Source organism: Thamnophis elegans, chromosome 10 (assembly GCF_009769535.1).
Source record: "Thamnophis elegans isolate rThaEle1 chromosome 10, rThaEle1.pri, whole genome shotgun sequence".
Lineage (NCBI taxonomy): Eukaryota > Metazoa > Chordata > Lepidosauria > Squamata > Colubridae > Thamnophis > Thamnophis elegans.
Window position 1 is genome coordinate 14,002,963 of NC_045550.1, and position 24,588 is coordinate 14,027,550.

The 24,588-nt window shown below is 36.1% G+C and overlaps 1 protein-coding gene across 1 annotated transcript in view; it reads right to left on the reverse strand.

Moving 5' to 3' along the window:
* ATRNL1 (attractin like 1) overlaps positions 1-24,588 on the reverse strand; it is a 520,320-nt gene that overhangs the window by 259,523 nt on the left and 236,209 nt on the right. Inside the window, exon 26 of the mRNA XM_032225338.1 lies at positions 17,901-17,979. Within this exon, the coding sequence (XP_032081229.1) occupies positions 17,901-17,979 (79 nt within the window). The remainder of the gene's footprint in view (positions 1-17,900; positions 17,980-24,588) is intronic.

The following is a 24,588-nucleotide window of genomic DNA, read 5'->3' on the forward strand; positions in this document are numbered from 1 at the left end:
GTGTGGAGGGCCTTCTTGGAACTTGAAAGGACTGTGCTGTAGAATGGAGATAGATGATGCCATATCCTTTGTTGACAGAGGGCTGTTCAAAAAAAAAGGAAATGACCAGCTGTCTGCAAGGGATATAAATTCTTCCATTCCCCACCAACCAGTCAGAGCTGAAGAAGCTTTTTGGATGAGAAGCAAAATATCTTCAAAGAAAAACAAGACAGTCCAATTGCCTCTTGAAAAACCACTTTGGTATTTGTTTATATTGCATTTTTTGTCATTTAATAATTCTAAACAGTATGCAGACCTTATAACACAGGGAGGAAATGATAGGTGCAACATAACAATCAAAACTAAAGCAATAAACAGAGAAAATAAAAATAAATCTAACAGTAGAAACATTTTAAATCAGGAATATTCAACCTTGGCAACTTTTAAGAACTGTGGACTTCAACTCCCAGAATTCCCCAACTATCATCCCTTGCTTTAAATCATCCTTTCACATTCTCAGGACAACCATACACCAATCTCCTGTCTTCTTTATCTGCAAGTGTTTTTTACATGTTCAATATGTTATCAGGGAAGGGATGGAACTCACCTCAAGGGTAATCTGTTTCAGAGTACTAGGCCACAGAAAAAAACTTCTTTATGACTTCTCTTCCACCTTACTTCACAATTAGTAGGAACTGTTAGCATGCATCATCTAAACACATGAGTTGCACGGGCACATTCTAGAATGTAGTTCAGAGATAACTAAACATCATTGGACTCTTAGGTTTATAACAATGCTGCTAAATTTCAAACTTGTGGTGGTTACCCCAAATAGTCTTGACATTTTTATATCTATAATAATGCTGCTAAATTCCAAGCTTGCAGTGGTTATCCCAGACATTCTTGACATTTTAATTATTGCTGCCACACTAGCATACATCTGACCATCGCCTAGCGAATGCATACTCAGGAAGCCGAGTTTTTTGCATATTATTTGGAATATTGTAACTTAGTGTGGCATAGTAATTATAACAGTCTTCTGTAACACAATGACTTCCAGATGCAGTTGGCACTGCAACTTTTATAATTCCCAGCCAGCCCAGGAGTTCCAGAACATTTGGATATTTGTTTCCAATCTCTTTCCAATATATCTGCCAATGTATTGTTCCATGTAATCTATTTTACATAACATGAAATAATGAAGGACATTATACTATTCTGAACTCAGAGAAAGGGTAAGATAAAAAAAAAAATAAGTTAACCTGTGGAATTGGAAAAAGAGAACTCTAGCAGTGATTAAAGCAAATTAAATATACAGGTGATTTAACTCCTGAAGAGTTGCCAAATGTCTGCTATCTGGCAACAAGAAACGCTAATCTATACAATATCCAAATGATTTCATTTTTTCTTTACACTCTAAATCTTTGCCCCAAATAATGCTTTTTCAGTTTTTTGATGAAATGCTAGAGTGCATTAGGACAGGTTGCCATGCCTCAGACATTTAAATACTGCTACACTAAAGCAGGCACTTTGCATTTACAACATAAATAGAACAACATTTTAAAAATAGTGCTTTAAACTCTGCTGTCAGACATGTGATAATTTATGAATATCCTGAGTGTTACCACTTCCTCCTGAACTCCTTTGTAATTTTCTAGTGATTTGTAATGTTGTGATACTATTGAGACTGAAAAGTCCTCAGGCTAAGTATCATGCTGCAGAAAAAAAACTTGGTATTTTTGACACTACAAAAGCAGCAGACATTTTTTTTGTGAAGTACTGCCCCATGTTATGTGAAGTTCACAGAAAACATGTGCACATGAAGGATTTCCATGACATTAAATTCTCAACAAAGAGAAAGAAACATAAACAGGTAATGTCCCTTGGTTGCTCTGTTGGCTAGACCCAGCAACCTGATCCCTAGAGCTTTCCATCTGACAGCCATGGGAGACAACAATGTGACATGAAAAACAAAGAAATAACAGACTGTACCATTGCGGATAGTGTCAACTAGATACTTGACTATGAAGCATGTTTACAGTTTAAGTTCTGCATTTCATTTTTATTGCACAGAACAGTTCTCTCTGCTTGTCCTTAAACTGTTTTGCTCTCAGTTGTGAACAAATTATTAACATCAGAGATTTTCAAATCATGCATCTTCGGTATGATATGATTGATCCATAATCCCCAGTTCTATCTTTCAGTAAATAAATCTCAATTAAAACATAAAAAACAATAAAAGAGTATGAAGAGCCAGTATGCTGTGGTGGTGAGGAATGTTCTACTAAGTAAGAGTGTAGAGGACCAGTTCCATGGTCATTTTTAGGCATGGAAACTTACTGTGTGACTTTGGACCAGTTACCTTCTTTCAACCCAGCCTATCTCACATTGGATTGTGATTGTGGGAAAATTGCTGGAGGTAGAACTATGTACATTAACTTGAACTCCAGAAGACGGGAAATTCATATAACAAAAAATGTACTATGTGTTACATAATGCTATAAAAAGATATTTCTATACCTTTCTATATTTACATCTGTAAAAAAGATGAAAGCAAACCTCACTCTCTATTAGCATTGATGATGTTACCTAGTTTGGGTTATGAAACGTCTGCAAGAATAACCAAAGTCAGAAACCACCAAAGATCCTTCATTTCAATCTAAGCTCTTCTATACATTACATTACATTGCCTGTATTACAAAGGTAAAAATAGTTTGCAACTGATTTATTGTGATTATCTGGTTTTTGTGTAGAATCTAGATTTGTTTGAGCATCAGGCCTTAGTAGGAAACTCCACTAGTATATCTTATGATAAAAATAATATATAATTTAAAACTGATTTATTGGGGTTTATTTGAATGCAAAAATTTGATATTTTTACAAAATCTTACTGGCAGTCCTGCCTTGGTATCAACCTATTGCATGCAGTGAGGATCAGAACAATTCCACATAGGTTTTAATTCATATAAATGGCATCCATATCACAATTCTATATGCTCTGTAAGAAAATAATTCCCATCTCTACGTCTGAGAGATCTTCTGTACATCCAAAAGTGTGTGTGTGTGTGTGTGTGTGTGTGTGTGTGTGTGTGTGTCCATTCACTGCCATTTCAAAGGCCCCAAGCTGCGGGAGCCGAGCAGCGGTGGACAGGCACTCAAGCGGCTTGGCGATACCCCTAGGTCAGTGAATGGCGCTGTGCCTGGCTGGAAAGGAGATTTGTCAAGTGGCTGCTCATGAATGTGGTCACTTCATGGCTGCTGTGTTGCACTGCTGCGACAGCGGAACACAGCCATTCGCCCATGAAGCTGTGCCCGGCTCTTTGGGAGACCGCTCGTAAGAGAGCAGCCACCCGGCAACCCCCTCTTCAGCTGGGCACAGAGCCGCTCACCAACCTAGCGATATCCCAAAGGCACTAAGCAACGCAATCACCTTTGCCCTGGCTTGGCACCTTTGGGATACCGCTAGGTTGGTGAGCGGCACTCTGCCTGGCCGGAGGTGGAGGGGGGGTTGTCCCGGGGGAGGGCTTATATTTTTGCCCACCAGAAAAATGTGGCATGGCCTTATTATCAGGACATGTCGTATGTATGTATGTATGTATGTATGTATGTATGTATGTTCTAAAGGAACAGAGTAATATTTTCAATAAAATGCCCAATGACATGAAATAAATGATATGTAAGAAGTTCCTGCATGATCCATTTGCCACAATTACAAAATATAATAGTAAGCAAGTTAACCATCTTTATTCCTTTCTTCAACCATACTGTTTTCCTTTCTCAGTGAGCAATTGAGAACCATTATGGCTGATTTCAGAACTGAGTAAAACACAATGGTATTCTACTCCTGAATGAATCCACAAGTTAATTATACTTATTAGTTGTAATTTAGACAAGCTGTAAGCTTTGATGTTTTCAGCTGTATAAAAGAAATGCCTATATAGTACATATTCAATTAGTGGCATCAAGAGGGAGTTTATCTTTACAAAACCATATATATCAAATATTTATTAAATAATGAAGTAAAATTCAACCTCTATTGGTGCAGGTTTTGGTATTTGCAATTAACCAAAATAACCAGTAATTAATTCTGATCAATTTCTACCTCAGTAAAAAAAAAAAAAATCCCAAGAGTAAAAGAAGACAGCAGAATTTTTACTCTCTCTCTGAAATAATCCAGTCATTTCCTGAATTCATTATCAATGGAGCAGCTATCATGTGAATTTCCATCTTTAAATTCCTATTTAATAAATAGCTCCTTGTGGAAAAATGAATGGCCCTTTGTCTTGATTCTTACATTATATTGGTTAGTGTATAGCATACCCAGTAGTAGCCTAATAGGATCATCATATAAAATATGTCATAATAATGGCTAAATTTCAAAATATTCTTTCTGAAAGAAGAAACCCTGTTGCTATGTCACTGTGGTAATAACTGCAAAATAGCACAAAATATACAAAGATTGCACCCATATCTTTGTTATATACGAATTTGTCATGAGTCACAATGACCCATACTATTATGAACTCTCATGAAGCTGTCATGCTTGGAGCAGAATGATAAATCAAGGATGACAATCAAAGTCATTGAATTCATGTAGCCAGATTCTCTTAAATCCCAAACTTATTTATAGGCATTTCAGTCCAGAATGTTTGACATAACCTCAATGGAAACAATCCAATGTCAAAATTACAAAAATTTACAGAAAACATTTCAGGAAAAAGTTCTATGGGAATAATGAGCTACTTAAGAATTTCTATTGCTTCCAAATAGCAACACATTGTGACGAAGACTAATTGGTGCCAGTGGATTGCAATTGAAGTTTCTCTTAGATCCATGTTGGATTAGACACAAAAGCCAATCAAATCCATATCCAAATCCAACAGGGAACTGAAGACAAGTTGAAAAAAAATACAATGAAGCTAAAAAGAGAACATACTGCATCCATAAGAAAAAAAATGGATACCACAATAACTACAAAATGACTCCAATGTTATAGGCTTGTTCAATAGAAAGAACAAAAGTGTAATTTACAGGCATGAATAAATCAGCTAATCTTATAAATTTATGTTTATATAAAATTAATCTCTCCATCTCTGTCAGGAAGCAGCACTTACACCCTTTTAATTTTTATGGCCTATGGCAGTAAGTGATTACAATCATTTAAAAATCAGACTTTTACCATTTAGACTGGTTTTTGAAGCACTTCCACAGCCAATACCTCTCCATTTAACAATTGTGGATATAAAACTGTTTTCATTTGACTTAAGACTTGCATATTTCATATTCTGAAACAGATTTCTGGGCTAAAACTTCCTGATTCATCTCAATATAACCAATGTATCAACTCTAACTCTCTCTTGTTTCTACAATGGACATACACTGGCAATGCTTTGTCACAAATTGAAGCATAGCCATTCAGTCAATGACTACATTTCCTTGATTCCCCTTATTTTTTTTTCAGGCTCTGCCTCACATTGGACATCAAAGAAACTGTTAGAAGAGGCTTTTCCATGAGTTATACATATTAAATAAAATAAACAAAAATGCGGCATATCAAAAGAACTTAAAATATAAATGGCTTATATTTCTTTTAACTGTAGCAGCTCAGCTGTTGTGCTTTCATAAGTGCTTTGGTATAAGAGATTTCAAGACAGGAAACGTTGAAAAGAAAAAGGCAGTAAGCAAAAATAGCCTAAACATACAAAAAAGCTTAAAATAGCTACTGAAAAGCATAAATATATTAAATAGGTCACATTGCAGCCACTATTCAAAAGTATATAATAAACAGCACAACCTAAAGATTTAAAATATCTCTGAATGTGAACATTAAGTTTAGATTTCTATTAAGCGGCTTTGGACTTAGTCACCACTACAAATTGCTTTTTATCTCTTACCAATTAGATAAAATTGCTAGAGCGAATCCACAATAGACTTAAATATTTTCAAGGTTAAAAAAGTACAGTGGAATATATAAACAATTATTTACAAAAATAAAGAAAAATCATCAATGTACTGTCGTTCAGACGCTCCTCTAGATGGTATAAGGATGATGTAAGGAGTTCTCTTGAGGATAATTTACCAGCCTGCATTGCAATCATTTTCTCCCTTTGCAGATTCTGCGTACCATATTTTCTCTGCTTTTTTGGACATAAATGTCCAAAAACATAATGATAAGAGAGGTTGGAACCTAGAAGGCCTGACAATCCTGCCAAACAGCAGCCATGACTAGTTCTGTAGGAAAAGAGGACACTGCAGCAACAATAAAGTCTTTATGTTATTACTTCAATGTCCTCATTTATTGAGTTCCCCAAAGGTAGAATAATAGAATAACAGAGTTGGAAGGGATTTTGGGGGTCTTCTAGTCCAACCCCCTGCTTAGGCAGAATATCCTCCATCACTTCAGACAAATGGTTATCCAACATCTTCTTAAAAACTTCCAGTGTTGGAGCATTCAGAACTTCTGGAGGCAAGGTGTTCCACTGATTAATTGTTCTAACTGTCAGGAAATTTCTCCTTAGTTCTAAGTTGCTTCTGTCCTTGATTAGTTTCCACTCATTGCTTCTTGTCCTACCTCGGGTACTTTGGACAACAGTTTGACTCCCTCTTCTTTGTGGCAACCCCTGAGATATCAGAACACTGATATCATGTCTCTCATAGTCCTTCTTTTCATTAAACTAGACATACCCAGTTCCTGCAACCTTTCTTCATATGTTTTAGCCTCCAGTCCCCTAATCATCTTTGTTGCTCTTCTCTGCACTCTTTCTGGAGTCTCCACATCTTTTTTACATCATGGCAACCTAAATTGAATGCATATTCCAAGTGTGCCCTTACCAAGGCGTTATAGCATCTGGTTATTTTACATCTCTAGCAATGTTACTGATTTTTTGCCATCCATAAATATATACATACTACCCAGTAGCCGGATTTTAAAAAAATTACTACCAGTTCTGTGGATTTTGGCTTGGTTGGCATGGCATGGCTTGGTGGGTGTGGCTTGGTGAACATGGCAGGCGGAGGATAAGATCTCCATTCCCTCCCTACTCCAGGGGAAGGTTACTGCAAAAACCCCATTTCCTCCCAATCAGCTGGGACTCAGGAGGCAGAGAATAGATGGAGGAGGGCCAGTCAGACATGATATTTACCTGTTGTCCAAACTACTCAAAATTTTCACTGTTGGTTCTCCAGAACTCGTCAGAAACTGTTGAATACCACCTCTGATACTACACACTATACTATTCCTGTTTGTGGAAAGCAACTGTGCTTTCTGTAACATCCATCTTGTGGAACATTCCCCACCACCAAGTAAAGCTAATTCAAACCCTGTTCATTTTCAGAAGTGCCTCAAACACTGGCTGTGTCATCAGCCCCAGGGCTTACTGAAGTGATTCCATTGTTGCTAATATCTACTGTTCTATCTTTTTTAAAAAAAATAATAGTATAGATGTTACCTGTTTTATAGTTTTATTGTACACTGTCAAAGTTGTTTTTGCATGAGAGGGCAGGCTTTTAAACTTGTTAAACTTGATAATGAATGAATGCATGCATGCGTGCGTGCATGCATGAATGAATGAATGAAGCAAAACTCAAAAAAGGAATAAGTAATAATAAGCAAGTAAATTAATGGCATGATGTAAGAGAAAGAAAAGAAATTGAGCTTTTCTGTCCTTCATATTGCTGCAATCTATCCTTATTTTTACGTCCAGACACTAATTCATGGATTGCTTTTGATTCTTAAATCCTAACTCCTCTCTAAGAACCCTAAGATCTCACCAATTCAGTCCAGTCCTAATTTTCTTTCCCTTCCCTTTTTTCTTGACTCAGACATTTTATTCTACATTTGCTCTATGACTTGATTCCCAGTCATTCTTTCTATATGTCCAAAACACTTCCAAATAGTGTTTTTATACTGACGCCCACTCTCTATTCAATATGCACTGACTCATTACTAGGGAAGCACAGAGTTTGGGAACAGAAAGTTGGGAATGGAAGGGAAAGATGCTTCAGAATGCATGTTGTACTATACATTCAAGAAGCTACATATTTTCCTGGGTTATTATGGTCATCACTGTAAGAGTCAGTTTTCACATAGTTAAATGATTTTCACACAGTCAGAAATTTTACAGATTTTTGATTCTGTGTTTTTGGTAACCATATTTATTATTTTGACCATTCCCAACATAAGGACATTCCTGCAGGTGAATATTTGTCAAGAGAGTTTGAGTTGATAGTTAAAGTTTTCAAATCACATTTGAGAATGAAGTGCAGAGGAAGTCAGGGCTGGAGATCCCAGTTACACAAAAATTGACAGATGTGTTGTCAAGAAGGTATATAGGATAAACATAAGAAAACAGCAAGATAATCTTCAAAGTGTCTAAAGAAAGATTTTGTGTCATCCAGTTTCTTTTAGATATATGGGTTCTTCTTCAAACTGTTCACTAAACTTGTAACTAAGTGATCCATTATTTTTCTCACAGTTTAAGAAGTGTCCATGAATTGCACTATAAATCTGAAAGTAGTAATTTTATATATGGATATATAGTGTATATATTAAAAGAGACATATACAATCTTTATGTTGAACACATAAGAAGCCAGTGCATGTACTGTCATGATATATTTTATAGCTTTAAAGAAACTTGGAAACTTGGGCAAATGTGAAATTTATTTAGAAGTGAATGTAAACATGCTGATAAATGAATCTATCAGATGTGATTTTGTTCAAATAAAACAATATCCCAAGAACTATTTTGTATAGAAAATCCTCAGAAAAAGAACTCTTCATTAAGGTATAACAGTTTCATATCATATAAACCTATGTCATGTGCATATTATAGGCAATTTAAAGGGTTAAATACAATTGTTTCTCAGAAGCATGTTTTCAACAACAAAAGTTGTACAAACAACTTTTAATTAGGTTGCAATTATTAATTGATTGGTGCTAATTTTAGAAATGCAAAAAAAGAAACATGTATGCAATAGAAATTGCTTATACTTATATATGTGTATGTGTGTATGAGATAGTATGTGTGTGTGCGCACACACAAAATGCAGTGCTAAAATATATACCAGTCCAAAATATTCCATTATACACAAAATAACCCTGTCATTTGGGAAGACAAATAACCTTAAAAGATATACTAGCTAGTGTTTTTGTGTGTGCATGCAACAAGTTCTTAATACCAAGATAATATATGGTAGTGTCCCATAGACTCCTTCATCTACCATACAGTTTTTCTGTGTCTACTGAAAACTATAATAGCAGCATGAAATGTTCAATCAATAAGGTGAATGGGACAAATTAAAATATATTTTACTACATGAAATAGCATGAATATTATATATAATATAATATTATATAATTTGTAAAACACTCAGTCTGCTATGTTTGGATTAGCATGTCATCTTAATAAATGTTAAAATAATAAAAAGTTTAGGAAAGTGGGGAGATAATTATTCATTGAAATCTATTTTCCTGCTTTAATGTATAATGAATGGTAAAAACTGAGCTTATCCCAAATCAGGTGTTTAAAGGACAAACAGAAAAAATGCCAAAATAAAATTCCAAAAAATATATTAAAAGGCACTCTGTGGGTAAAACTGACACTGTTCCACTTAGAACAGTGAAAGTCAAGAAACCTCACAACGTAATTAAATGACATATTTGGAAAATTTCATAATAACCTATTTCTATGCTTCATAATTAGACTACAATAGAATTAGTCATTTTATTCAAATTTTATTTTTTTGTCCACTTGATGTTTTTTGCAATGAATTTTGTATCTTCTTATATGTTTAAAATAATGACCTTAATAATTCTGGGCAACTGCAAAATTTAGAAGATTGAGCATGTTATTTCTGATTTTGCATATGTTTTACTTCAGACAAGGCAAAAATTGGGAATCACTCAATTCTATCTGGAAGACATAACTGATAATTTTTATGTCAAACAGACTTCAAGGAAAAATGCAAATTCATAGCAGGAAAATGAAATGATTATGCTTTTCATATATTATCACATATCTCAATCAGTAGATGAATAGTTTTATATGATTACTATGCATGCATTTTGATCATCTATTCAGAGTTTTATAATTTGGCAAGCAAAACTGTTAAAAAGATTCAATGGATAGCCACTGTGCCTCCCTGACTAATAACCATTCCTTGGAGTACACAACAAACAAAACAAATTCTCTTTTTATGGTAGCATTAATTAAAACTGAAATAGGAAATCAAAATGAAACTGGGGTGAACTTTATGAGAGCTTATGCAAAACCCTGAAGGCTTCCTTCCTTCCAAAATAATCATGGGAATGATATTGCCACTGGCATGAAGTGAAAGAAGAGTTTAATATCAGCAAGTTGTCTTCACTGCCAGCTTATTCAAAATCACTTAAAACCTGGCTCTGGCAATTTGAGGAGGGTGGTATATTTAGTAGATAGCAGAGTTATTTTAATTGTAAATAGTTGTTTCATTAAGAAGTCATCCATTTCCCCTTTATTCTTTTTAAAAACTGAACAATAGTGCCTAATTCAGGCATAAACAAAGTTGAAAAGGAATTGCAAGTTATCTAGGGCAAGGATAGTTCTTTTGAATAATAGAATAAGAATGTATATCAAGTCTGAAAAAGAACATTCCAGATAATAATCACCATTTAAGCCAGACAGATGGTCAGGTGGCTATAAAATGCTTTGCTAAACTTTTTACTAAGGGCATAAAATAAATTTTAATTTTATTCTCATCAAAAATAAAAGGAGGGTAAAGGAATAAAGCATGCCCTTACAACTTTTCATCAAACACAGGTCATGTACTGTATAAAATTGTTCCTCAAGCATATATTTTTCAATAACTAAAAAAGCTATGCAGAATGGTACAAGAGTATTTTTGTATGTATCTGCTTGAAATTCATATTACTCCATTATATTTGTTTTCCTTGTTTTACACATATATTACAGAATGTGTCTTCTCTATTGGTTTGCCATTAGGTCACTGTTGGCTAGTAGCATACTTTTTAAATTAAAAACATTAATAAAAGCATAGCTGCAATGATTATAAATTAATTCTGTATATAACAACAGTACCAAGATCTGGGATCATATTTTTATGTTTTTCCACCTTTATTATAAAACTCTAAATCAAAAATTATTTCAGAGAAAGTCCAAATATGTAGACAAATCACAATGTTTCATGTCATCTAAGCTTTAGCTGTTAACATTTTAAGCCTCTTTTAACCATAACACTAGAAGCTAGCAGAATAGTCTGAGTAATAGGAAGAGGTGGTTCAAGAATCAATGTTTCAAAGAACAGTTTTGGTTGAAATGTGATTGGTTTGGAGGAGAAGGTTCAAAAAGCAAGAATAGATGGTGGAATCTACAGTTAAAGTGGTGGGAGGAGTGAAAAAGATTTGGTGAGTAAGGGAGGTTTTGCAGCAAAGGAAGTGATGGAGGCTACACTCAACACAGATCCTGCCCCAGGAATTCCTGACACATTTATGCAGCCATTTCCAAGAGAGTGTAGTCAGTCAAGGCAAGATTCTTGTAAATAGGCATACAAAAACAAAGAAGCAATTCTGTTCATCGCACAGTGTTATTCTGGTTCCTTGTACCTTACAGATCTAAAATTACTTGGAAGAGAACAAGCTGAAATAGAGAAGATTAAAAGTATAACAGTAATATAATTCAATATAATTATATTAATAAGTTAAACAAGGGATGTCAAACTCACATAATCACGGCAGTATCATGTGACATATCGGAACTTTCTCCTCCCTTCGCTAAACCAGGTGTGGGCATGGCCAGCACGTGACGCATCCGGCCCTGAGTTGTACTAGTCATCTTCTCTATTCCCACAGCACAGCTCTTTCCCTCTTTTGCCATCCAATGACACTAGCTACTGTCATTGTTGATTTTTTTTTACATGTACTGCTTCAAATTTCAAATTTAAAAAAACATTTTCTGAGCTACTTGATGTTAGGAGGCAAGCCAGTTTTTCATTGGTGACAATTTCCACCTCCCAGATCTCTGGTTCTTCTTCCTTGCAGCTGAAAAGCCACAATCAATGATCTCATGCTTGGCTATTGTGGTAGTATATTGATCAGTATTGGTCATTTTTGTTACCTTAACATGAAAAGGAAAGAATAGCAATGGGGAGACTGAAAGAAGCAGAATATTGATTTTGGCACATTTCCCTTGGTTATCCATGGAATCTCTGTTTGACTATAGTGAAAACAACAGGCTGTTGAAGCTAAAATATGAAGGTTGGGAAGAGATTAAAAGTGGAAACAGCAAGACTGAAGAAATACAGTGAAAAACTTCAACATTTTATAAATATTACTTTGTGCACGGGAGTGTTTCATATCCAATACCTGGGGAATTAGTGATGAACATCTAGCAATATGCCCAATAAATAGCTTTGCTAAATTGTTTGGCTGCCTATTTCCTTATGTTCATATAATTGTATAATTTTGTTCCTTATTTAAAATTGTAAGATAAATAGTTATTCTTCTGGGGGGGAGAATATTGATATTAAGACAACTTAGGAAATGTAAGAATGTAAAATCAGAAATTATTCATAATTAATTACCAGTCTATACCAACAAGTTTCAAAATAATATTAGAAGCAGCGTTTCCAAAATAGAAATTGCCTGGGTATAATATTCAAGAAGAACCTTCAAATATGTAAACATACTGTCAAATAATATAGCAGTATATTAAATGCATCATAGAAAGTGTTTTAAATCCATTTCACCTTTAATTAAGCCTCTTCAAAGAAAAACATCCTAAAATGTTAGAATAAGAAGTCAATGTTTCCTTATCTAATAGTACTTTTAAATGTAATGAAATCTTTATCTAAAAGAAAATACTTTATATGAATGTTCAGGTCAACAGTCTGAAAACTACTTCAGTAGAAAATATTAAGCTCCAATCCTTTAGATGCAAGTAGCACTTCATAATTAAGTACTGACACATATGCAAAAAAAAATGCAAGGATTGCATTTTTCTTGATCAATATTATTATTTTTCCCAATAGATTCATGGAATGCCATATTAAAAAAAAATAAGATTTCTCTAAACAGCATGGAATAAACAAATGAAAAAATATTATTACAGGTCTGGCTGGAAACGTAGCAATTATGTAACTAAAGTTGTCATTATCTTTGTATAATAAATCTCAGTTAACTATTTTCAAAACTTTTTATTTTTATGAGTCTCATATTTTTTTCCAGTGTGTTATTTGAGAAGATAAATTTCAATTGGGTTCTGGCAACTAAGCTGTGGTTTTATGGTTATTGTTATCTATTATTGTTATAAAATAAGAAATATATATAAAAGAAAAATCAAAGATTCTCCAAATAAAACTATTTATTGTTTTCTTTCACAGAAGAATTTTGAATCAACATTCTTAAGAAATGAACCAAAAGCACTATATTTTTTTAATCTGTCAACTGGATATATCTGCAGATCTGTAAATTGTATGAAGAACACCAATTACCATTAGTTTCACATAGTTACAGTCATATTACCTTGCCAGAAACATATATTAAAAATGCAGAACACAGACTCCATATAACAATACATTGCTGCCAGCTACGATTATGGCTACACGCATTTATAGATGCTATTTTCTGGTTATCATAATACCAGCCATTCAAAATCAAAGGCACCTTCAGTTGAGATTTAACAAAAACCCATCTTATAAAAATAACTCTAATTGCAGGAGAGGAGCATATTAAACATTTTCAGCAATGTAGTCAAAATAATAAAACAGAAAACTGTCCAATAATATCAAAGGAAAAAACATCTATCAGGAACCATCATCTAAAAACTCTCAATTTCTCATTTTTTAATTTTCTCTAAAAGGTCAGATGTTAAATGCCCACTAAAAAAACTTTATTGCCTCCAGTAGCACATGACAAGGGATATAATCCATCTATGTCAATTGGTTTGGCTCTTAGCTTTAGCTCAGCATTCAGTCAACATGTCTTAAATAGTGCATAACCACATGGTTCCCCCACTTTTGAAAAATTTGTACTCGTCTATGTTTCCCAACATATTACTCCATCAAGTAGCACACTAGTTTTATCAAATGGATGATGTCTAATTAATCAAGGTTCTAAAAATGCAAGCAGATTGCAAGGGTTTTTTAAAAATTTCCTTTAAAAGGTTAAAAAAAAATGGCAATGCGGAATTGTCCATTAGAGTATAATAGGTCAGTTTTCAGTACCAAACAGTGAGACATGTTAAATAATAATTAAAATTGCAATACTGTCTCTTAAAATCAGTGTCAATTATTTTGCAGTAAATATCTATAAAAGTCAGAGCATTAATGTAAAATAAAAGCTGCCAAATATTTATTTGGTAAATTTAATACATACAACAAAGTTTGACCATAAAAAATTACTTTACCCTGTCTTTTCCTTCTAGCCATTTTTGTCTAATGTTGTCACTGATATTGTGTTATATTGAAATGAACGGTTTCTGCAATAAATTATTTTTAAAATGTGTATATGATTTAAAATTATATAAATATAAATTTATCAAAAATAGTGAGTAGATATTAGTGTTTGTACTGTTGAGGAACAAAACACTACAATTCACAATTTCCATTAATTAAAAACAATCTATTCTTTCCAGTATATAAGTATGCTTGATTTATCAAAAATCAAGCAGAAAGCAAAATAGCAACCAAAAAGACCTTACCTCAACTTTTTACTTTTTCAAACTATTGAATTTATCATTATGAAAAATGTGAATCTTGTGTCTCTGCAATACTGAATAACAACACATACAATTTTCAATTTTACAATAGTAAACACTCGGTTTCTGGATATCTGCCTACTTATTGCATGCAATAAAGGGCATGCAATAAAATGAAGAGTTTGCATCTGAAAATTCCCTGAATCGGATTCAGGAAAAAACACTTTTTGTGAAGCAAGAAGACTGCCTGCTGTAGCACTTGTCTTTAAACTAAAATGAACCATTTATTAACCTGTTTCCTATTATATAACACATTTCTGATATATATGTCTAGGCAGCCCAATCCCAGCTACATTACCCTTGCTTTTAACAGTATGTGTCTCCATATGTATATGAAGCATATTTTTACATGTTAGACTTAATATGCCTGCTAGATTGACCCGAATATTTTCAATTTCATTTTTGCCCACTTTTTCTCATTTAATAATTCTCTTCATTTATTCTATTATAAATTAGTACAAGTATGTCTTGGAGTTTTTATACTGTAGTGGTGTAGAACTGATGGAGGACTAAACAGACTCCATGGATTATTATTTTCTCCACAACTATTGCTTTAGTCTTTTACATACAATAAATAGCAATGTTGAATGGTTCTTTTTATCTAATATAGCTGTACACTAATTAGGGTTAACTAAAATTTCAATTAAGTTTATTATCATATCAGAACCATATAAATTTTAAGCAAGACAATAAAGTCAGATTATTTGTATTTAAAATATTTGGGCACCCATGTTAAAATTCTTCAGGCTCAGGAGTTACAAACCTTAGTAATGGTACAAGTAGTAGTATTAAACTGAGTGACCACAGTTATTATTGAGTCCTTTTCCAAAAGATGTACCATTAAATAGAAATGTTTGTGTGTGTATGTTCTTGCTAGATATACTGACAGATAATAACCACATATAGCAACCAAAGTTACATCTTGAAGCTGAAGTGTTTCCAAAGATCACACAAGAGTAATAGTTTCATAAATTATGTGTACATAATCTGTCCAAAGGTTGGGATGGGGATTGTTCATAAAGTTGTAACTAGTTTGCTTTAAGTTTAACATATGATTACCAGGTATCAGAAGAAAACAATATTGTCTTGTCCACCAATCAGCTTGCAGGTTATCTTCCACTTGAATCTTTGAGAAGGCTGAATCCCTGAATGAGTAAGCTTTTAAAGCATCAACTTTTATAGTGTAATATTTGTTCAAAGTTTATTAAGCAGTGCTAGACCTTGATGGTACATCAATGTATATCATTTGTGAATCAATTATCTTGAGATTAAATATTTTCTTCAAGAATCCAAAATACTATTAATTTCTCTCTATTAAGATTATAAATAGGCCTAGTTAAAGTAATTAAGATAATGGCTAAATTACATTATCACCATTACCCTTCTACAGTAATTACACATTACCAGAAATATTACAAAAAGGGTATAGAATATATTAATTTAAAGATACGTCTCTTCAAAGGCATAAAAATAGATAAATCATAAAGTAAAACATTTTTGTAGTCTATTATAATTAATTATTAGCACAATTTTATTCTGATTATATGTAACTGGTGCTAAATGCTGTTAAAAGTATCTATCAACACTTAAAGTGTTTTCCTACTGCACCCGGTCGAAGAAATAAATATTTTGTATCTTCTATTACCCGTCACCACAAAAAGTGTAACCCATTCCTTGTGAGAATCGTCATTCTTTTCTTAGCTTACCTTCTTTCTGAAAGTTGTTGTTTTGTCAGAAAGTCCAAAAAAGGAATACAGGTAGTCCTCAATTTGCGACTGATTGCTTATGACCTCAATCCAAATTTTCAAATATCAGGCCCCATTCATAGTCACATAACCAAAGTTTGAGTGCCCAGCAACACAATGGCATTGTGGCCATTTTCAGCATCCCACATTTTATAGCAGTTTTGATGGCAAAACCATTCTCACAGCAAACCTCTTGTTCATTTTATAACCACTGTAGTCACTTAACCTATACCACACAACAAAAAGTCATAAAATCAGGTCAGTCACATGATTGACCTTTTTTATAACCATCAGGACATAGAATTGCAATGGAGAGGCTCCATTATGGCTATATGTTGAGGACTACCTGTAGCTCTCTATGAAGAAAAAAAAGGTTTTTTTTAGAGAATTAACTTCACAATGAAAAAATAGAATCGTAAAGACTAGAATGGGACAACTGACACAATGAAGAATGTCAGATAAATAAAAATTTAGAAAAATGAAAAATGTGATTACCATCATAAAAAGATATGCATATAACTTTAATATCCGAACAAGTCTGTTGTGTGATGGGATGAGCTCCCATCATTTGCTCTAGCTCCTGCCCACTAGCAGTTTGAAAGTAAGCTAACTTGAGAAGATAAATATGTACCATTTCAATGGGCATATTAACGTAGACATGGAAGGAAGTCCAATCGGACACACACACACGGGCACTGGTGATGATGTCACTGGTTAATCCTTTGAAATTGTGTGACGTGATCACCTTTATTACCTGGTTCATTCCACCTTGGTGGGAGTTGGAAGGAATTATATACTTCATGTATAATTTTGAATCTTCTGCGATATCTAAAGTGTATGATGAATTAATAATCTCTGTCAAGTTTTCTGTTTTCATGAAATGTTGTTAAGGGCAGGGATAAATTCAAAGGGGATGGTGAGACAGAGGTGAGTCCATTGAACCCAGTCCATTCTACTTATATGAAAAGAGAATACAGTATATACAAAAATATACAGCTACACAAAAGCTTAAACTCAAACAGCTTTTTTTAACAAGGGAATTTCAAATTCCATCACCACATATTTAATAAATCATACATTTGAAATAAACCCAGACTAAAAGTAAAAAAAAAAAACAAGTGGTTCTATATCCTTAAAGTGTCTAAGATCTTTTTTTTAAAGCATTTCAAATTAGCAGATATTTGTCAACTGATAAATGGCTGGGCACAATTTAAAATGAACAATTCAAAATTAGGAATGATATTTTTAAAGAGTCTAGCATACATCAAACTAACTATATTTTTATATGCAAAGAAAATGTGATGTTCTGGTGTTTTTAAAAAAATCTTCCACGGGAAAGAAATTTCACAAGCATGAGAAGCAGATTGCCTGTTTAGAATTCTCTCTGAGTAAAGGAGAAAAAAAAGTAAAAATAATATTCATACCTCTCTCCGTCGAGAAGCCCAACAGGTTTGCTTGATTTTCCAGACCACAGCAGCAACCAGTAGCAGTGACAAGAAACAACTGCAATTGTAACACATAAAAAAATAATTTAGAGTTGAGAATGTTTTACACAACATGTAAATTTGACTTCATAGTTTGGAAAAGATAATTTTAAGAACACCAAACAAAAATAATAAACATATGCCAGCTACTCAGTATTACATAATCAGAATTTCCTGAAGTATTGTGATGAATGAAAACAACAGTTATTTGCATTTGTTTATTGGAAGGGTTTCTGCTAATCATTTTACTTACTATGCCAGAAGTAAAACTAATAAAAATCTAAGTAAAATTGCAATAAAATTAAAACAGCAGACTATAATATTCAGTGTGTCTAAATTGTATTATTCTCCTAATAATTCTTTTTTTAAAATCCACAATGTGATAGATTAAAAATAGGTGAAGAACACTAAAATTATAATAACGTGAATGCCAAATAAGTTTCTTTAGGAATAATTTCACAATTATCTGATTGGATGGGGGGTGGTGAAATTCAAATATGTCAATGGGGAACTTAGCATACTACCTTCTATGAAAAACTCTGAATTTCAGACTAGTATTGCTATACCTAGTGGTGTAAAAAAGAATACAACAACTTACAGCAACAACCGGGAGCAGACATTCATCATTTAGAGTGTTATCTCTTTCAGAAAAGTCTATAGGTCCTATATAAAATTAGCTAGATAGCTAAACTATCTCCACTCCAATTATCCACCAACTTCCAATGGTTATCTAACAAGTCAAGCTTTTCTAGGCAGAGCAGGAAGAAGGTTTTGCTTAGCTCTAATGTACACGACAGTTTAACAACTCATGAATTAGACCAGAGTTGTTAAACTGTTCTGTACATTAGAGCTGAACAAAAATTTTTATGCTCTGTCTATAAAAGCTTGACTTCTTTAGGCACAATAGAAAAGAATGCCCAGAATCCATTTATCTGGGATCAATATTTGTATCCATGGAGCCCTGACAAATTCACATGCTAGGCTGTACAGACTGTCCAGTCAGGGAAAATTTGAGGTTATATCTTTTAGCTTTATATCTATTTCTACGAACACACCTTTAGTATAGGAAGAAAACAACTAATTAAAATCAGCAATGAAAACAAAAACCAAACAGAACTTGCTTCAAATAGCACACATATCTACAGCCCTCAAAAAATAGGTTCACAATTTCCTGCTTCAATGTCATGCTTGCACAAAGCCAGTAGTTGCCTGAGACTTAAGCATGTAATGCTATTGATTTTTTTATACATATTTTGATTTATGGATTATTCCCTATTTTTAAATGTATGCTCATTTAGATGAAACACTGAGAACAAATCTATATTATATCAGCCCAATTCTAACACAAGTCTGGCTAGTAAATTTAGGATTCCAACTAATACCTGTTAATTAGGTAAGGGATACTGTTATTTAATATTGTTTTAATTAACTATATACCCCATTAGCAATATTAAAACAAAGAGGAAATGGAAAGAAAAAACCCAATAATCTCTAACTCATACTTTCACTATCATCCACACTCAAGGGGATACCCATCAAGCTATTTCTCTTTATATTGTCAGTTCTCTGAGTAATGCAGCCAGGAGCAAATTTTCTAACCTTTTATTATCAAGAAGTATTATCCAGCTCAAAGGGAATTCTTTATATTGAATTTTTCTTCTATATTTGTCCCTTACATTCCCAAACTACTGTATTCCTTAAGGGTTTTAATTTAAACTTAATTAAATTGTATTATTTAGGGCAGATTTCCAAGTTTATGATATCAAGATGTTGTGAATGGTGAGCCCTACTATATAGGTTAGCGTTATGGTGCTGCAACTTTAAAAACCCGTATTCCTGGAATAGTATCATTTTAAATAATAGGCTAAAAGTAGAGTATCACATCCCCATATCCCCTTATGCAAAATGTTGACTATAGAATCTTTCAGTCATTGCGTTTTAACTAAAAATTGCATATGTGGCTTAAGGGTTTGTTTGTTTTTTTCATTTTTTTCCCTATACTGTATTAATTAAGGAGGAAAAAGTGCAATTCTGAAACCTTGTTATATAAACGTGGCTTGGTCAAAACCTATACTAGAAAAATGAGATTTCACATTAAGGATCTTTTCATTACTCCATAAATTGTTTATCCAATATGCTTGACAAATTCAAATTAATATTACTTTCTAAATAATTTATTCTCTTCTCATCTTAGCATCCAATATATCTACGATGTAACACGCTGTATAAATTTAATTTCTTTAACTATTAAAAACATGAATTAGTCATATCAAATCTGTATTAAAATAATTCTGGTTTAAATAATAAGTATCAGTGTGCTCCCAAGAGTGATAATTTTATAATTTTATTTCCATTGAATAAATCTGAAATTAATAACTGGTTGAACTAACATTAGAAAAAGTATAATTTCTCAGAACTTCTGCTGAGATCAGTAAAAAAGGTCATGCAATATGGTGACTTCTAAAACAGTGGTATAAAACTCACGTCGTCACATCGTCACATGATGTATCGTGACTTTTCCTCCCTTTGCTAAACCAGGGTGGGCATGGCCAGTGCGTGGCACATCTGGCCCGCAGGCTGCAAGTTTGACACTCCTGCTCTAAAACATGATAACAGTAATTTGTATGGTTTCTCTTCCACTCCATTAATAAATCTAATGGTTTCAAATTTTAATAATTAAATGTTTGGTGTATTAAGGCATCAGGCTAGAAACCAGAAGATCATGGATTTTACTCCCACTTTCACTATGAAGCCAGTTGGCAGACCTTGGACCAGACACTTTCTCTCAGCCCTAGGAAGGAAACAACGGCAAACCACTTCTGAAGAACTTGAACAGGAACTTGATGACCACCTTCAAAGCACTCCATGGTAGTGGATCTGAGTACTTGAGAGACCGCCTTCTGCCGATTACCTCCCTTCGACCGATTAGATCGCACAGACTGGGCCTCCTCCGAATTCCATCCGCCAGTCAATGCTGACTGGCGACTACACGGAGGAGAGCCTTTTCTGTTGCAGCTCCGACCCTGTGGAACGACCTCCCCGTCGAGATACGCACCCTCACCACCGTCCAGGCCTTCCGCACAGCCCTTAAGACCTGGCTATCCCAACAGGCCTGGGGATAGGTTTCCAATTTCACCCCGCCCGAGTGTTGAGTGTTGAATGCAAGTTGTGTTTTTATCATTTTATTTTATTCACATATTGTTTGTTTTTGCATTTCACCCCCTTCCCTATGATTGTAAGCCACCCTGAGTCCCCTCAGGGAAAAGGGCGGCCTATAAATCTTAATAAAATACTAAAAAAAAAATACTAAAATTGTCTCCAAGACTAGGACATAACTGAATAGAAGGGTGGGGTGTCATATAAATCAGACCCTTGCAATTTTGTACAATTAAATCAGTTCATCATACTGAGGTATGGGAATTACAGCAAAATATTATACCAAAAGAATGAGCTTGCTTGCTTTTGTATAACTTTTGAAATTTGGATTTCATTTTGATGAATGCTATCAAAATTTAAAATTAAACATTTATCAAAATCAAGAGAAAAAAAGAAAGGGTTCTTCTCATACAAGAACATGTCTCAAATCAGCTGCTCTTAAACACCTCTTAAGTTGCTGCAACTTGCAAAACAACAGCAGGCTATGAACCAATAGTGGGTTGCAAATCCCGTTCCAACCGGTACAATTGGAACGGGGCCGGTGTCATCCTCATGGACGCGCACAGCGCACCCGCACACACGTGCTGCACGTGCATGCATTCTAGCATCTCCACAACACTCCGCGATGCTCCAGCTGCTCCACGGAGCGTCATGTAGGCATTGTACACGCCATGCGCCTGTGTGGAAGGGCAGAAGACTTTAAACACTGGTAAGGAGTGCAGGCAGGCAGGTGGGCCGTCTGGAGCACCATACTAGAAAAGAGGCTTCCTATATGATCATGGAACCATTGAACTCTTTTCCATTTGTGTGACTCTTTTTGAAATAAATAAAGAACAGTTTGAGTTCCTGATCAGGTGTGATGCTGCAACTTATTTTATTTATTTATTTATTTATTTGTCTTGTATGCCGTCCACTCCCGAAGGACTCCGGGCGGCTCACAATAGACAAGGGAAGGGGAAATAAATAGACAAAGACAACACTTTTAAAAAAACACAACATTCACAGTTTCCGTGGGGCTGGATGTTTCACAAGCCCCCCGGCCTGCTGGAGCAGCCAGGACTTGGTGGCTTTGCGGAAGGCCGGGAGGGTAGTAAGGGTCCGGATCTCCACGGGGAGGTCATTCCAGAGGGCTGGAGCTGCAACAGAGAAGGCTCTCCCCCGGGGAGTCACCAGCCGACATTGGCTGGCGGATGGAATCCAAAGGAGATCTAATCGGTCTATGGGAGGTAATCAGCAGGAGGCGGTCTCTCAGGTACCCAGGTCCGATGCCATATAGGGCTTTATAGGTAGCGACCAGCACCTTGAAGCGGATCCGGAGACTAATGGGTAGCCAGTGCAGCTCGCGGAGGATAGGTGTGATGTGGGTGTACCTGGGTGCACCCACAATCGCTCGCGCGGCTGCGTTCTGGACTAACTGAAGTCTTCGAACACTCTTCAAGGGCAGCCCCATGTAGAGCGCATTACAATAATCCAGTCTTGAGGTCACAAGGGTGTGAGTGACTGTCTGAAGGGCCTCCCGATCCAGGTAAGGTCGCAATTGGTGCACCAGGCGAACCTGGGCAAATGTCCCCCTGGTCACAGCCAACAAATGGTGTTCTAAAGTCAGCTGAGGATCCAGGTGGACTCCCAAATTGCGAACCCTCTCTGAGGGGCGTATAATTTCACCCCCCAGCCTGAGAGATGGAATAATTGGCCAATCTTTGGGAGGGAACATCAGAAGCCACTCGGTCTTGTCTGGATTGAGTGCCAACTTGTTTGCTCCCATCCAGACCCTAACAGCCTCCAGGCACTGGCACATCACTTCTACTGCTTCGCTGAGTTGGCATGGGGCAGACAGATACAACTGTGTATCGTCTGCGTATTGGTGGTACTTAATCCCGTGCCGGCGTATGATCTCACCCAGCAGCTTCATGTAGATGTTAAATAGGAGGAGGGACAGGACCAAACCCTGCGGCACCCCGTAGTTGAGGGGCCTTTGGGTCGATCTCTGTCCTCCGACCAACACCAACTGCGACCTGTCCGAGAGGTAGGAGGAGAACCATCGAAGGAGGGTGCCTCCCACTCCCACCTCTCGCAACCATCGCAGAAGGATACCATGGTCGATGGTATCGAAGGCCGCTGAGAGGTCAAGGAGCACAAGGATAGAGAGGTAACCCCTATCCCTGGCTCGCCAGAGATCATCGGTCAGCGTGACCAAAGCAGTTTCCGTGCTGTAACTAGGCCTGAAACCCGACTGAAAGGAGTCTAGGTAATCGGTTTCATCCAAGGACCATCGGAGTTGAGAGGCCACCAATTTCTCAACAACCTTCCCAACAAAGGGCAGGTTGGAGACTGGACGATAGTTGCTCAAAATGGCTGGGTCCAGAGACGGTTTCTTCAGGAGGGGTCTCACCACCGCATCCTTTAGGAGGGGCGGGAAGATTCCCTCCCGGAGAGAGGTGTTAACTATTGTCCGGATTCAGCCGCGTGTCACCTCCCTGCTGGTCGAGACCAGCCAGGAGGGACACAGGTCCAGTATACAAGTGGAGGCACTCACCGCTCCCATGGCCTTGTCCACTTCCTCAGGAGAAGCAAGTTGAAACTCAATCCATAAAGTATGCTCAAGACCTTCCCCCGGTACCTCGGCTGGTACCGTGCAATTGGAGTCCAGCTCTGTCCGAATCCGAGCGACTTTATCCGTTAAATACTGAACAAATTCCTCAGCTCTTCCTTGTAAAGGGTCATCCACATCCCTCCCTTTCAAGAGGGAGCGGGTTATTCTAAACAAAGCGGCTGGGCGCGATTCAGCGGATGCAATAAGGACGGCAAAATGAGAACATTTCGCCACCTGTATTGCCACGAGATAGGCTTTGATAAAGGCTCTCATCAGTGCTCGGTCTGACTCAGATTTACTGGCCCTCCAGCGGCACTCTAGGTGTCTCTTTTGGCGCTTCATCTCCCAGAGTTCCTCGGTAAACCAAGGAGCCCTCCTGGATCCGCTGCCTCGGAGAGGTCGCAAAGGCGCAATCTGGTTTAGAGCCCCCGCCGCCACTGTATTCCAAGCAGCAACTAAGGACTCCACCGGATTGTGGACGATAGTGTCAGGTATTTCTTCAAGTGCCGTCTGAAATCCCATAGGGTCCATCAGGCGCCTGGGGCGGAACCACCTAATCGGTTCCCCCTCCCTACAGTGGGGGATTGGTTTCCGAAAGTCAAGCCTCAGTAGGAAGTGATCAGACCATGACAAGGGCAAGGTTTTAATGCCCTTCAACTCTAGATCACATCTCCACTGCTCCGAAAGGAATACGAGGTCAAGCGTGTGACCAGCTGAATGAGTTGAACCCCGAATTACTTGGGTCAAGTCCATGGCTGTCATGGAAGCCATGAACTCCTGCGCCCCGTCAGAACATTCACCAAGTGTAGGCAGGTTGAAATCCCCCAGAACCATAAGCCTGGGGAACTCTACCGCCAACTCGGCTACTGACTCAAGGAG